The sequence below is a fragment of the Phycodurus eques genome, chromosome 13, assembly GCF_024500275.1.
Source record: "Phycodurus eques isolate BA_2022a chromosome 13, UOR_Pequ_1.1, whole genome shotgun sequence".
In the NCBI taxonomy this organism is placed as follows: Eukaryota; Metazoa; Chordata; class Actinopteri; order Syngnathiformes; family Syngnathidae; genus Phycodurus; species Phycodurus eques.
The window spans coordinates 5,155,083-5,170,540 of NC_084537.1; the positions used below are offsets into that span (position 1 = coordinate 5,155,083).

Genomic DNA, 15,458 nt, shown 5'->3' on the forward strand with positions numbered 1-15,458 from the left:
ACTATGATTATATTTTAAAGCAACGTACAATTGTGCCGATGCACAGTAGAAGTTGCAACACGGTGATGGTAGAGCACACGAAATGCAGATGATCTGTAAGGCATTTAATTAATGTTCATATCTATGCTAATGCAATTTCTCATTAAACATAGTGCATTTTTAATCTCCGCCACATGTCTAAATGGCTAAAAATCTCATCAATTACAGAGTCATTTTTCATTCACGTCAGAACTTTCTGGCACTTCACCTACAAACCAAATGAAAGTAGTCTGGATGAAGAAGTATAGTGCGTCTGTGCGTATCCGTGTGTTTGTGTTTGTGTGTATGCACTGTATGTATGTGTGTTTGTGTGGGAGCTCATTTATGTCACTATTTGGATACTGTACGTGTGTGTGTGTGTGTGAGAGAGAGAGAGAGTTTGGATTTGTGTTCATGTCCTGTGAGTGTGTAATTAAAAAAAAAAAGAAAAAGGTCTTTTTTTTTTTTTTAACACACAGATTATCCCTCCATCCCAGCTGGTCAGAGTTGGATTTGACCACCCCGACAACCACAGAGAGGAAATCTCTTTGGGTCTAAATCCAAATTGGCACCCTTGATGATTTTTCCCCAAACCAAAAATGTGGGAGCACAATTCAGATTTATTATTATTAAAAAAAAAATAAATAAAAAAAAACTCTCACGTGATGTGGTTTCACAGATGTCTTGAAGATGTAATCATATGATGAAGACATAAATTAAACATATTCTATGTACAGTAATGCAAAGTACGACAATGACACGTAAAGCTTTCAAATAAGCACTTGGACATATGCCAAGCAATGACCTTGCAAAGAATTTCACAGTACAATTATTAGTATTTTAAAATCTTAAGTGGATGTTTTAGCTTTTAAACACGGGTGAATTATAAATGTTTCGATTCAATCCGATCCCTAATTTTCCCAGAATATTCCGGCAAACAGTGTCGAGAGGCGATCGTACTGCGTTTACTGAGGTATTAAAAACAAATTCAAGCTTGAAAGGGCAACACACTCACAAGGACAGAAAGCTGTGCTGATTCAGCAGACTCGTGCACATCTGTCTTGTTTTCCCCCTCTCAGAGAGAGATTTGTAATGAGGTCAAATAAGATAACTGGTTCCTCATGGGCAAATCATCCCCAAGAAAAGCAAATGCAGAGGAAGAAAATGTATACGGCGGAAATAAGCGCTTGACAAAGCCAAGCAATTAACCTCGCTTGATTAATATTCCTAAATGTCAGCGTTAACAAAAACCTTTGTCACTCTGCTGCTTTCGCCGCGGTGACATTTGGAAAACCCAGAAATATGGAAGATATGTGTTATTACATTTAGTAAAGACAATCTAAATGTAATACAGACGAGCAGGTTCTTAAGGAAAATGTTTTGTATCAAAATGAGCACGTTATGTGTTTATATAATTTAATCGAATATTGTGTGGTTGTCATGCATGTCACTTAAGTAATATTTCATTATATATACTGTACATATAAATATAATTACAAAATGTTTAAAAATGTCTCTTATATGTACAACTGCCATGTTTTTTTGTTTTGTTTTGTTTTTTTTACATCATTAATATTACAAAATTAGCTCTTAATGCATCCGTGCTTCTCCACCTGCTTCCAAGCGTCAAATGAAATGGTATAAAGAGATTCAGAGAAGTGTGCGGACAACAGTCAAAATCAGGCACATGATTTAGTAATTATTACACGCAGCTCTTTTTTGTATTGGGCGCACAAACTGACCTCATGATGTGCATCGCGAGAGAAACTAAAATTACTTTGGGTCACAAAATTGTTATTAATACCATTTCCTTAGATTTCTGAGTTAGCCGTTGGCTGAATCAATTTTAAATCGATTCCCTTGGGATTTCATCCAGTATAGTGGGCAGTATTAAGCCTAGCAGTTGACTGAGGGCTGTGTTCTCCCTGTGCTTGCCCCCACATTTCCAAAAACATGTACAACCCCAGTTCTAATGAAGTTGGGACGTTGTGTTAAACATAAATAAAAATAGAATACAATGATTTGCAAATCACATTCAACCTATGTTTCATTGAATACACTACCAAGACAATATATTTAATGATCAAACTGATAAACGTGATTGTTTTTAGCAAATTTTAATTAATTTAGAATTTTATGGCTGCAACACCTTCCCAAAAAGCTGGGACAGGGTCATGTTTACCACCGTGTTACATCACTTTTTCTTTTAACAACATTCAATAAACGTTTGGGAAACTGAGGACACTAATTGTTGAAGCTTGTAGGTGGAATTCTTTCCCATTCTTTGTTGATGTACAGCGTCAGCGGTTCAACAGTGCAGGGTCTCCGTTGACGTATTTTATGCGTCATAATGCGCCACACATTTTCAATGGGAGACAGGTCTGGACTACAGGCTGGCCAGTCTAGTACCCACACTCTTTTACTACGAAGCCACGCTGTTGTAACATGTGCATAATGTGGTTTGGCATTGTCTTGCTGAAATAAGCAGGTGGCGTCCATGAAAAAGACATTGCTTGGATGGCAGCATATGTTTCTCCAAAACCTGTGTGTACCTTTCAGCATTAATGGTGCCTTCACAGATGTGTAACTTACCCATGCCATTGGCACTAACACAGCCCCATACAGATGCTGGCTTTTGAACTTTGCGTCCATAACAGTCCGGATGGTTATTTTCGTCTTTGGCCCGGAGGACACGACGTCCACAATTTCCAAAAACAAAGTAGAACGCTTTTCTACTTTTCATCAGTCCATCTTAGATGAGCTCGGGCCCAGAGATGCTGGTGGCGTTTCTGGGTGTTGTTGATGAATGGATTTTGCTTTGCATAGTAGAGTTTCAGGTTGCACTTACGGATGTAGCGTCGAACTGTATTTACTGACATTGGTTTTCTGAAGTGTTCCTGAGCCCATGTGGTGATATCCTTTACACATTGATGTCGGTTTTTGATGCAGTGCCGCCTGAGGGATCGAAGCTCACGGGCATTCAATGTTGGTTTTCGGCCTTGCCGCTGACATGCAGTGATTTCTCCAGAGTCTCTGAACCTTTTGATGATATTATGGACCGTACAGGATGAAATCCCTAAATTCCTTGCAAATGTACGTTGAGGAACATTGTCCTTAAACTGTTCGACTATTTTCTCACGCACTTGGTCACAAAGAGGTGAACCTCGCCCCATCTTTGCTTGTGAATGACTGAGCAATTCAGGGAAGCTCCTTTTCTACCCAATCATGGCACGAACCTGTTCCCAATTAGCCTGTTTACCTGTGGGATTTTCCAAACACGTGTTTGATGAGCATTCCTCAACTTTCTCAGTCTTTTTTGCCACCTGTCCCAGCTTTTTTGGAACGTGTTACAGCCATAAAATTCTAAGTTAATGATTATTTGCTAAAAACAATAAAGTTGATCAGTTTGAACATTCAATATCTTGTCTTTGTAGTGTATTCAATTAAATATCGGCTGAACATGATTTGCAAAACATTGTATTCTGTTTTACTTATGTTTAACACAAGGTCCCAACTTCATTGGAATTGGGGTTGTATTATAAGAGGTAAGCCATTGCTTCTTTTCTGGTATCATACACTCAGTAACCACAACAGTAGGCACACCTGCTAATGGAATCAAATGATTGTTCTGACTCTCAAAATGCACTGCATAGAGGTGTTTGTAATATTTTGATGACAGTATTTACCTAATGACCTCTGAGTATGATGCATATCTTCTACATCAGTGTTTCCCAACCGTTATTGAGCCAAGGCACCCATTTTACATTGCAACAATCTCACGGCACCAAACAAAAATGTCACAAACAGTATTAATACTGAAATGATGATCTTTTCTCATTTCACTTCAAACATTAACTACCCAGTGTGAAATGTGGGCCTGTTTAAATGAATACAAAGCTGATATAGAAGCCATGACTTATTCTGTTGTATGAATGTCTATTTTACTTTCTCCCACTGAACGGAAGAGCATTCAATTGTTCTGCCTGTCACTATATGTCGCTGCCATAAATAGATGTACAAAGATATATTTGCAATAAATAAATAATTTTCCATTAAAAATAAGTGGAATTTGTATTTGTGTTTGTATGAATTTGTTTGTATGATTCAGATTAAAATAGGCAAATCTATTTGACCAAGATTTGCTTGAAGCATATTTCTTTGCGGAGAAAATCAAACCTGCCCCACACAACCTGATCTCAAAGAAAAGTTTCCTCATACTTTTCATGAGGCTCCCCAAGTTCAGAGTCTCTGGCTAATAATCCGATGACATCCGAGAGGTCACTGGCTGCCCTGGTCACGCTGTCATAAGAAGGTGGTGAGGACATTAGAGAGCCCTCTGTTGTCTCTGGAAACTCCCCTCCCACAGGCCCATAGTGATGGATCATAGTTGCTATGAGCCCCTCTGTCTCTGGAGCATTTTCCACATCGACTGCAGTCTCATAGTTGATTTGTCGGTAAAGGTAAGAGGCCTGCTTCATCTGCCGGCGCACCAGATGCCTCCTGTAACACCTCTGAATGATGATGGCCGACACCCCCTCCAGTTTGTGTCTCAGTGTGGAAGTGATGGGCTCGTGAGAAATCTTGGAGGGGTTGGTCATCATGAACTTCTCCTCCATTTGCTGTTTGAGGGCATCCATCTCCCCCGACTCTCCCAGGACCCGCTTTGTGAAGGCAAACAAGATATCCAGGCAGTGGATTCTATCGCCACTGACCATGGGGAGGTCCATAGAGATCAATTTGATCTTGTTGGGCTTGGCGATGCGCAGCGGCTCCGACAGAGTGTCGGCAAAACTCGACAGCATGGAGAACTCGATGAACTGTGTGGCCTCTGAATCAAACTTCTCCCAAACCTCGTAAAACATCTCAAAGTCATCTTCGCTCAGAGGATCTGTACTCTCCTCTGTGGCGACGCTGAAGTTCTCCAGAATGATCGCAATGTACATATTGACAACAATGAGGAAAGAGATAATGATGTAGCTTACAAAGAACGCTATCCCCACTGAGGGGCTGCCACAGTTACCTCGAGTATTTGTGCCAGTATTGACAAAATTAACATTGCACTCATCTGGGGAGCTGGACATTATTGGGCTCAGAAGGTTGTCCCAGCCGGCCGAGGTACTGATCTGGAAAAGGCAGATCATACTATTCCCAAAGGTCTCGAAGTTAAACATGTCATCGATTCCGTCTTGTTTTTTCACATAGGCAAAGTTTGCCATGCCAAAGATAGCGTAGATAAACATGACAAGGAAAAGCAGGAGGCCAATGTTAAACAGCGCCGGCATGGACATCATTAAGGCAAACAGTAAAGTCCGTATTCCTTTGGCTGCACGTATAAGTCGAAGTACACGTCCTATCCTTGCCAGGCGGATGACTCGAAACAGGGTCGGAGATACAAAATACTTTTCAATGATGTCAGCGAGAACAATCCCTGTAATGAGAGGCAGAAATACAGAATGTTCTCATAGAACTGAAATGTATCTTTTTTAAATGAATGAAATGACTGAATTCAATGACCCCACCTCTACCTACCTACAATGGAGAGAATAATCACCACAAAATCAAAGATGTTCCATGCGACTGTGAAGAAATAACAACGGAGGGCAACGATCTTAATCAGGCATTCCGTTGTAAAGATGACAATGAAGACCAAATTAATCTTGTTAAGAATGGACTCCATGCGGTCTGACTGCTCGTCCGTCTCCACCATCATTGTTAGCATGTTGACGATGATCAGCATCATGATCATGATGTCAAAGGCTTGCTTGGACACCAGATCGAAGAAGAACGCTTGGAGAATGTTCTGAGTTGCAGAAAGACAAACAGAATCGGTAACTGATCGAGAGTCCTCACTGAGACGGAGATAATAATGCTCATTTTTTTTACTGACACTGTCAAAGAATAAGGTAACAATACGTGTAGTATTTTACTGGTTTATAGTGGTGTTGAACTTGCATCTGACAGTGAGCTGTTTTGGTTGCCCTATTTAACCAGACGCGAAGCTTGAAATATTACATTTGATTCATTAAAAACATCTCTGTATGATGTAGTGCACGTCTATGTACTACTAATTTCAAATTACAATTATGAGTATATGGATAATGAATACATATTAATGAATACATTTCAAAGAAAAGCAACTTTATTATCTCCCAAGTTTTCAATCCGGTTCTTGTAGATTGGGCTATAACTGTATTGACACTCGAGAACGAATGTTAAAATTCTGCACACATGTAAATATTAAAATTAATATTATTGAGGAATGGTAGCGATACTTTACCGCTGGTCTTGGTATTGGCTTTTGTGGCTTTTTACTCCCTAACTTCTTCATAGCATTGTAGTATTTCTTCTGTTCCTCTGTCATGAAAATGTCCTGTCCACCTAAGTATAATCAAACATACCCCCTGACATTATTTTTGAAAGACAGCAACATTCAAAACATGAAATACAGTAGAACCTCTACATTTCCTGTTAGACAACAGCTCAGCTGTGTGTCTATATGGTTGTTGTTGTTTCTTTTAAATATGTTTTTTTTTTTTTTTTGAAATGTAACACCGCCACAGAAGGGTACCGGTAAGAGTGACCATTAAAAACATCTGATGATGACCATAAAACTGGGTCTTATTGTGATGATGACGTTTCAGTGCACACGTTATTGTTTTGAAACAAATTATGGCAGCACTTCTTTCTTCAACTTCTCTTGACAATTGTATGACAGTTAAGGATGTCAAGATCTTGCAAAACATTGTCTATACTGTTAAGAATATTTTTTTTTAACCAAAAACATTTGAACAAGTCAGAGGTGAGTTGTTGTCGATGTTAGCGGTTCCACCGTAGAGCACTTGTAAACAATACAATTCACTTTGTTTAACAATGTGTTGCACGCTTGCACGAAAAAGTATGTCAACCATTTGGAATGTCCTGGATTATTTGCATTAATTGGTCATGAAATGTGATCCGATCTTCATCTATGTTAACAACAATTACAACATGCACAGTCTGCTTAAAGTAACACCACACAAACAACGACCTGCACAACGGACAGGAGGAAGTTTGGACAATTCTTCTTTACAAAAGTGTTACGGTTCACCAATATTCTTGGGATGTCTGGTGTGAATCGCTTTCTTGAGGTCATGCTACAACTGCACAGTCAGGTTGGTCAGCGCTCTGACTGGGCAACTCCAGAAGTCATATTTTCTTCTGTTGAAGCCATCCTGTTGTTGAATTACTTCTTTCCTTTCAATGTTGCACGGTGTGTCCAATAAAAACATGAAAACATAATTGTTTGTGGGGTATTAGATTAAGCAGACTGGGTCACATGCAAGTCACAATAATACTCATCTTTCTTTTCTGCTGATTGAAATTATCAATAATGACGCCGATGAAGAGGTTGAGGGTGAAGAAGGAGCCAAATATGATGAAGACAACAAAGTAAAGGTACATGTAGATGTTGATTTCTCTGATGGGTTGCTCCTCCACCTGAAACCCAAAAGTTCATCAAGTTCAAGTCAGATGATTACAGTTCGGTTTCTGATTTTTAGTCTGTGGGAGTTACTGTGACACACTTACTCCTCTCGAATCAACAGCTGCATGCATTATTTCCATCCAACCTTTAAACGTTGCCTGTAATGCAACATTAGTCCACATTATTGTCCGGACAATGCCTTGTGCCATGACCATTGATGTTTTTAATGAGAAAAGAGTGTTTGGAATCAGAAAGGTGATGAATCATTACGCTCATGTTAGGTTAAATGGAAAGTGTAAATTGTGTAAATATGTGAATGTGAGCGTGAATGGTTGGTCTATGTACAGCAGGGTGGACCACACCCCTCACCTAAAGTCTGTTAGGATAGGCTCCAGCTGACCTGTGACCTTCGACAGGAGTAGGTAAGTTGTAAATGGATTTTGAATGGATTTTTAACTGTACTGGATTTTGTCAGATGCACAAGTGCCTCATGCTGTGGCCAGTGAGAGATTCTATATTCTGCTCTCCGTGAGTATTCTCTGAAGTTGAAATGATGCTCCGCAAGAAACTTACCACTTGTAGAAGGGAAAGGTAGCCCAGACCCACGTTGTCAAAGTTGACCTTCACTTTTGTCCAGTAGTACTGAGTGTCATTCATGGCCAGACAGTCTGATTTATTGTTGACTATTATGAAACTGTGGATGAAGCCTGTTCTGTTCACACACTTTCCGAACTTTCCCGCAAACAGGTTGACTCCCATGATGCTGAAGATAAGCCAGAAGATGAGGCACACCAGCAGCACATTCATGATGGAGGGGATGGCTCCAATCAGAGCATTCACTACCACCTGGTGAGCAACACAGAGAAGACAATGCAAGACAAACCAGGACTACCATATTCATTTCCGCTCATTACGGTAATCAATATACACGCATGCACATGTGATGTAGTTGTCGACGCGGTGGTAGCAGGGTGTTATTTGTGTTTGACGATATGCCCATGTGCCTCATACATATCGTTGTAATGCCCGTTCGTTGTGGCAACAAACGCTCACCGTCAGTCCTGCAGTGTACGGGGCAGGCAGGGTGCATAGTCGTTCACTTGCATCAAAACGGGGCCAAATTTCAGTGAGATGAGAATAAAACTAAATAGTACAGTATAATAGTATATCTTTTGTGACACAAATCCTGGATGTTAACGTTTCTGAAAATGTTTTTTTTTTTTTTTTTTTTTTTCTCCTGCAAATGATGATGTTGCTCTTTGCGTGGTATAGAGATGCGGTATGTAGCAGTCTTGTTTTTGGTCTCACCCGCATGCCCTCAAATCTGGATAGAGCTCTGAGAGGCCGCAAAGCCCGGAGGGTCCTCAGCGATTTGATTGCAGCAAAGTCGGAATAACCCAGTGAGTTTGCCACCAGGCTTATTAGGGATACCTACAATAGCAATTGAAATGTGTTTGGAGTTTTGAGTCTCATAAGATACAAATGTGGTCAACACAAAGTAGCCAAGCGCTTGAATGTCGAGCTAGAGAAAAAAAAACAAGAATCATCTCTCGAAAGCTCTCGTTTGGGGGAAAAAAATGACAAGAACAATTTTGAGTTTCCGTGATTCTGGGACATTCCACAGTTAGGAAAACACAACAATATAGAATTTGTGAGGCTTAGATTTGGTTTGGTTGTTGAACCATCGTTTAGAACATTTAGACCTCCACTCTATTCTACATCCAAAACAGACAAAACAAAATGACATTCCGCTGTTGAATGACCCTTGAGTGATTCAATGAAAATGGAAGGATGCCAATGAGACTAAAGATGGCAAAACACAGACAAGTATGCATATATGTGCACAATGTGTCCATGCATGCATACCCAGCTATATATGCATATAACATATGGATATATATCAAATAGAGTGAGTTTTATAAAGAATGTTTAACAAATTAGCCAAATTTGTTACCAATTTGAGCTAATGGGGTTTTTTTTTTTTTTATAACAATTTAGCACTCAGAACGTCCCGACGGTCTGAATTTCTTTATAAAAGTCTATTTACGAATGTGTTTGTCCAACATATCTAAAGAAGATACTCAAGGTTAATAGTCTAAACAGAACAAGGGGTGTCTTGCACTCCCAATTTCAAGCAGAAAAACAATAAAAAGCACAAAGAGAAGTAATCATGGAAAGATGCAATTTTTTTAGCGAGTAAAAAATTGTACAAATCAATCATGCTAAACAAACAGAAAATCAGTTAAACGCTAATTGAAATTGTACAATGTCCAAATCTCTAACTATTTTAATGTTTACCACGATGAATAGGCTAAACTGATCAGGATAGATCTTCTGTAGATAAACCTTACAGTATGCAGAACTGCAATTGTTTTGATATAAAAGCCAAAGTCGTGAAGTCTCATCAAATGATGAATTGAGGAGGATTTAGTGCTGTCATGAGAAATGCCTTCTTGGAAACAATTGGCTTTTGATATCATAACAAATTGCAAAGTGAAAAAAAAAAAGATACTTGTGATGCAGATGCGAGCTTCATTTCTGGAGCTCATACTTACCTGGGACCTGCTACCTACAACTTACCCTAACAATAGAGCGGTCTGTAGCAATCTGTGTAACAGCAGGTAAAATCAGAGGAAGTCAAGGCAGGCCACGGGCTGCTTGTCTCGCAGCAGTTTGGTTGGCGGCACAACCCTATTTATTTATTTATTTTTAAACCCACAATGCACATGTTCAAAAAACTTTCAAATGACTGCATCTCTTTTGGAGAAATACTGAAATTGTGGACCAAATGCTGCTGTGAGAGCAAAACATTGGGGGGGGGGAAAAAAACAGAGCAGAAGAATTCTGGTAAATCAATTTAGGTCTTAAAATCCCTGAAAAGTAGTAATAGTCAACGATCTGACAATTACCACTGTAAAACACTCAAAACATGCATACTGCAATAGAAATTCAGCCTGGGACAGGGTTTAACTCAAATTATATTTCGTACACAGCATTTTTATTCACTTACATCCACAATGAGAAAGTCGAGCCAGCACCAGTAGTTGGTGAAATACTTCTTGAAGCCATATGCAATCCATTTAAGGAACATCTCCAGCACAAAGATGTAGGAGAAGACCTTGTCTGAATACTCCAACATCACTTTTATGACTTTTCTCTTCTCAATGTAGATATCCTCGAATGCCTGCAGTCAAGAGAAAGCAGTCTGAGGTGCTGTCAAAAGCTACAACATTAGGTACACCTTCGGAAAATCTAACATGAACCAATACAAAACCTATTATAAAAATAATTGCTTCTGCAAAGACTCAGTATATACTGTGAAATTATGTTTAACGTTGTGGTAATGTGGTGTAGAATTGCACTGTATCATCTTTGATGTTTGTCATAGAGCGGCTGGATGTCCCACAGCACTAGTGGCAAACAACAGTATTGTGTCAACAAATGAAACCAAAGTTGAGTTTTTTAGAAGGAACACAAGATGCTCTGTGTGAAGAGAAAAAAGGCAGAGCACACTACCATCAAAACCTCATTCCAACTGTGAAGTATGATGGAGGGGCACCACGGTTTGGGGCTGCTTTACTAGCTCAGTAGTATCAGTAAGAACTTTAGCTTTAGCTCCTGAACCCCTAACAGTAGATAAATTCAATGATTTTGCTTGCTATTTTCGTGAAACAAATTACAATCCATCAGGTTAAATATCAGCACAAATCAGCAAAATGATAAAATGATACTACATCTGAAGCCACCCAAGAAATACTCTATTACCATGTCAGAATTTGATACAGTTGACCAGAAAATTGGGGAGAAAACGGTTCAGCAGCTGAAACCATCAACGAGCTGTCTTGACTCAATACCATCTGATATTTTCATAGCTATTGTGAAGTCTGTGCTAGCTGATTTGCAGCTAATAATCAACTCCTCACTTCAGTCAGGCGAGTTTCCTAATTAAAGTAGCTGCCATTTAGCCTCTCTGTTAAAAAAACCCCAAAGACCAGGTCTGAAACCTTGGTGTACTGATAGATTCCGCTTTGACTTTCAACAGTCATATAAAATCAATTACTAAAACTGCCTTCTACCATCTGAAGAACATATCCAGAGTGAAGGCTTGCATGTGCCAAGCAGACCAGGAGAAGCTCATCCATGCTTTTATCTCAAGTAGACTTGACTATTGTAATGGTCTTCTGCCAGGACTCCCCAAAAAGAGCATTAAACAACTGCAGCTCATTCAGAATGCTGCAGCTCGGGTTCTGACCGGAACAAAGAGGTCATAGCATATTACTCCAATTCTAAAGTCTTTACACTGGCTCCCAGTTAGCTTTAGAATAGATTTTAAAGTTCTGCTACTGGTCTATAAATCACTAAATGGTTTAGGTCCTGAATACATGAAAGAAATGCTAATAGAATATAAACCCAGTAGGGCTCTGAGATCGACAGACTCTGGTCAAATAGTGGAGCACAGAGTCCAAAGCAAACATGGTGAAGCAGCATTTCGCTATTATGCTGCACACAAATGGAATACGTTGCAAACAGAAGTGACGTCAGCCCCAAGTGTGAATGTTTTTAAATCCAGGTTAAAACCTCTTCTTTTTTCTCATGCTTTTTAGAGCATTTCCACTTTTAAATGATATTTCGTGCACTGTACGCTGTTTTAATTGTACTTTTATCTTTTCTCTCTCTTTGTTTTAAATGTTCACTAGCTGTTTTTCATTCTTTGTTTTTAAATGTGTTCAATCACGTAGAGCACATTGAGATACCTTGTGTATGAAATGCACTGTATAAATAAACGTGCTTTGCTTTGCTTTAAATATATACTTGCCTTTCATCATCCAACCTTGCAAAAAACATATACAGCTCCAGTACATCAGACAATCTACAAAATAATTGCCTCCTCAAATCATGACACAAAGGACAATAAAACCAAAAATGCAGTTCATTTTCATTAAAATTTACTGCCGCTGACACAAACAACATATCCGCTCCTCCTCTGGGACGGAGTGGAAACGTCCTGTCTCCAGAGACAGAGGCAGAGTAGCAGACCTCAACTGAGCAGACGTTGATCTCTGAGCTCTGGTCAGGTTCAGTGTGACATACTGTATGGCTCAGGACCAAAATAACCTTTTAACATAATGTAGGTTCTGACCTTATGTTTTCAGAAGACTTCATTTGACCGTTTGTACTTACACATTTCAAAATCAAGTTCTTTAATTTCGCCAACATTACATCTAATCTTATTCCTATCGATAAACTGGAGATCAGCATCAAGAAAATTAGTTTCCATCTGCACGCTCCAAGTGTATTTATTGGATAGGTCCCAATTAAACATACAGTTAGTCAATCTAGTGTCCGACATAATTCATCTATTCCATAAATGTACCATATCGCAACCATATCTCACTTCCCAGCCCATGTCTCCATACAGAGCTAAGTTGGGAGCATTTTTATGTACACCAAGGAAATATCTTCACGCTCTACACTGAACCTTTTCAGTAACATACATGTTGGACCCAAAGTAGCTCTAGCACACTGTTTGATGAGTTAACCTGTATGTGGGCACAAATACATAGATTCATTGTCATAATTGGTTTTAATAATAATAATTGTTTAATTTGCCTGTCAAGCATATTTTCAGGGTTATTTAAATCATGAAGTATTGCTAAAAACGGGTACAAATTGATATCAAAAAGCTTCTGTACAAAATTTACAGTGTCTCCCTGTCAGTCATGCCAGTAAGGCATACTCTTCCATGACCATTTAGACGGAAACCTCAAAATCCAATTGGTATTACAACTTTTATCTTGTTAACAGTACACAAAGGAGGCAAAATACTGTACCAGAGCGCCACTGCTGAGTAGGATCATGAAAATGATGAAGGTTTCAAACCAGCTGTGTTCCACAATCTGGTAGCAGGTCTTTCTCAGTCTCCACCAGGCCTGGCCCAGACCTTGGCTAATGTCGATATCACAGCACTGGCAGTGCTTCACGCACACTGAGCGAAAGTGTGAAAGCACAAAGAGTATAGACTTTGAAACGTGACATGATGCAAAACTGAAAAAAAGGTTACATTGAAAAGTGGAATCGTGCAGTTCCATCTCTCGAATTAGAATGTACAATAAGTTGTATACAAACTTTCTGGGAAGCATTCCTCTGGCTCCATGCACTCCTCAGCCAGATCCGACAAATTGTCCAGCTCCTCACCAGGCTTCCTCAGATCCACTGTGCTGCCTTCTGAAAGGCTTATCTTTTCCTGGGAGATAGGGGTCTCAAGGTTACCAATTCACAGCGCAACAATGAATATACTATATGCTTACAAAGTATTAAAAGTCAGTCCCAGCAAACCATTAATACGTTTAAAAAGCAAGAAAAATTATAACCGCGAAATCATATACTGGCTCAAATAGTAATCCAATACAAGAGCTGTATCAAAAATGTGGATCTTACAAAGATAATAGTGTTCAGTTTTGATTTACAATATTGTTTAAAGGGAAAATATTATGAAAATTACATTTTTAATTGCTTGTATACAGATACAGTGGGGAAAAAAAGTATTTTGACAGCTGCAGATGGTGCAAGTTGTACCACTTAAAAAGACGAGAATTTTCATCATACTGTAGGTTCACTTCAACTGTGAAAGACAGAATATGGGGGAAAAAATAAAAATCCAGGAAATCACATTGTATGATTTTTTAAAACAATTTATTTGTATATTATTGCTGAAAATAAATATTCAGATAATCAAAAGGTTTAACTCAATACTTTGTAATGAAACTTTTGCAACCGTTTGCAAGTGCCGAGGTCAAACGTTTCCTGTCGTTCTTGGCCGGGTTTGCACACACTGCAGCGGGTATTTTGGCCCACTTTTCCATGCAGATCTTCTCTTGATCTGTTATTTTTGGTGCTGTCGCTGGCCAACACCAACTTTCTACTCCCTCCAAGATTTTCTATTGGGTTGAGGTCTGGAGACTGACGAGGCCACGCCAGGACCTTGAAATGCTTCTTATGGGGCCACTTCTTAGCTGTACTTTTGGGATCAATATCATCCTGGAAGACGCAGCCACTTTCCATCTTCAATGCTATGACGGAGGAAAGGAGGTTTTTGCCCAAAATCTCACAATATACGGCCCCAGTCATTCTCTCCTTAATACGGATCAGTCGTCCTGTCCCATTTGCAGAAAAGCAGCACCAAAGCATGATGTTTCCACCCCCATGCTTCACAGTGGGTATGGATTTCATTCTCATTCCATTGCATGGAGTCCCAGGTTGAGGGAAATTGTCAGTCATCTTGAATTGTCATCCGTCTTTTAATAATTACGCCAACAGTCGATCTCTTCTCACCGAGTTGCTTACCTATTGTAAAGTAGTTAATCCCACCCTTATGCAGGTTGACAATTTTGCCCCTGGTGTCCTTAGAGAGCTGTATGGTTTTAGCCATGTTGGAGAAGTTAGGGTCTGACTGTTTCAGGGTGTGGGCAAGTGTCTTTTATACAGATTAGGAGTTAAAGCAGATGCCTTTCATGCGGGTAATGTGGAGGATAGAAGAGCTTCTTAAAGATGAAGTAAGAGGTCTGTGAGAGCTAGAATTCTTGCTGGTTGGTAGGTGTCCAAATATTTATTTTCCGCAAGAATACACAAAGAAATTGTTTAAAAATGATACAATGTGATTTCCTGGATTTTTCTTTTTCACATTCTGTCTCTCACAATAGAAGTGTGCCTGTGATGAAGATTACAGACCTCCCTTTTTAAATGGCAGAACTTGCAAAATGGGTGGCTCTCCAAATACTTTTCCCTCCCCGCTGTATATGGGTCTCTGGAGGGCCTGCCTACCCATCAAATAGAGCACACGGATTAGTTATATTGACAGCGGAAGGCGGAGATCTTCGCTAGTGAGGTAGATAAGCTCGAGAAATTTGAATGACCTGATTTCAAGCCTCTCGGCAGAAAAAGGTCTGGAACTCAGGAATGCGTGGACAGTTTTAATTCA

General features: G+C 39.5%; 1 protein-coding gene across 2 annotated transcripts in view; it reads right to left on the reverse strand.

The window, feature by feature from the left end:
• Positions 1–509: 509 nt before the first annotated feature.
• Positions 510–15,458, reverse strand: part of LOC133411804 (sodium channel protein type 4 subunit alpha-like) — a 53,687-nt gene continuing 38,738 nt past the window's right edge. Inside the window, exons 18-28 of one of the 2 annotated variants that reach the window (XM_061694495.1) lie at positions 13,607–13,724; positions 13,312–13,466; positions 10,491–10,664; positions 10,061–10,087; positions 8,789–8,911; positions 8,054–8,326; positions 7,585–7,638; positions 7,357–7,494; positions 6,296–6,400; positions 5,548–5,818; positions 510–5,446 (exon numbers count right to left, since the gene is read on the reverse strand). In XM_061694495.1, coding sequence (XP_061550479.1) covers positions 4,215–5,446; positions 5,548–5,818; positions 6,296–6,400; positions 7,357–7,494; positions 7,585–7,638; positions 8,054–8,326; positions 8,789–8,911; positions 10,061–10,087; positions 10,491–10,664; positions 13,312–13,466; positions 13,607–13,724 — 2,670 coding nt within the window. In that variant the 3' untranslated portion in view covers positions 510–4,214. The remainder of the gene's footprint in view (positions 5,447–5,547; positions 5,819–6,295; positions 6,401–7,356; positions 7,495–7,584; positions 7,639–8,053; positions 8,327–8,788; positions 8,912–10,060; positions 10,088–10,490; positions 10,665–13,311; positions 13,467–13,606; positions 13,725–15,458) is intronic. The other variant, XM_061694496.1, reaches the window with a different exon arrangement.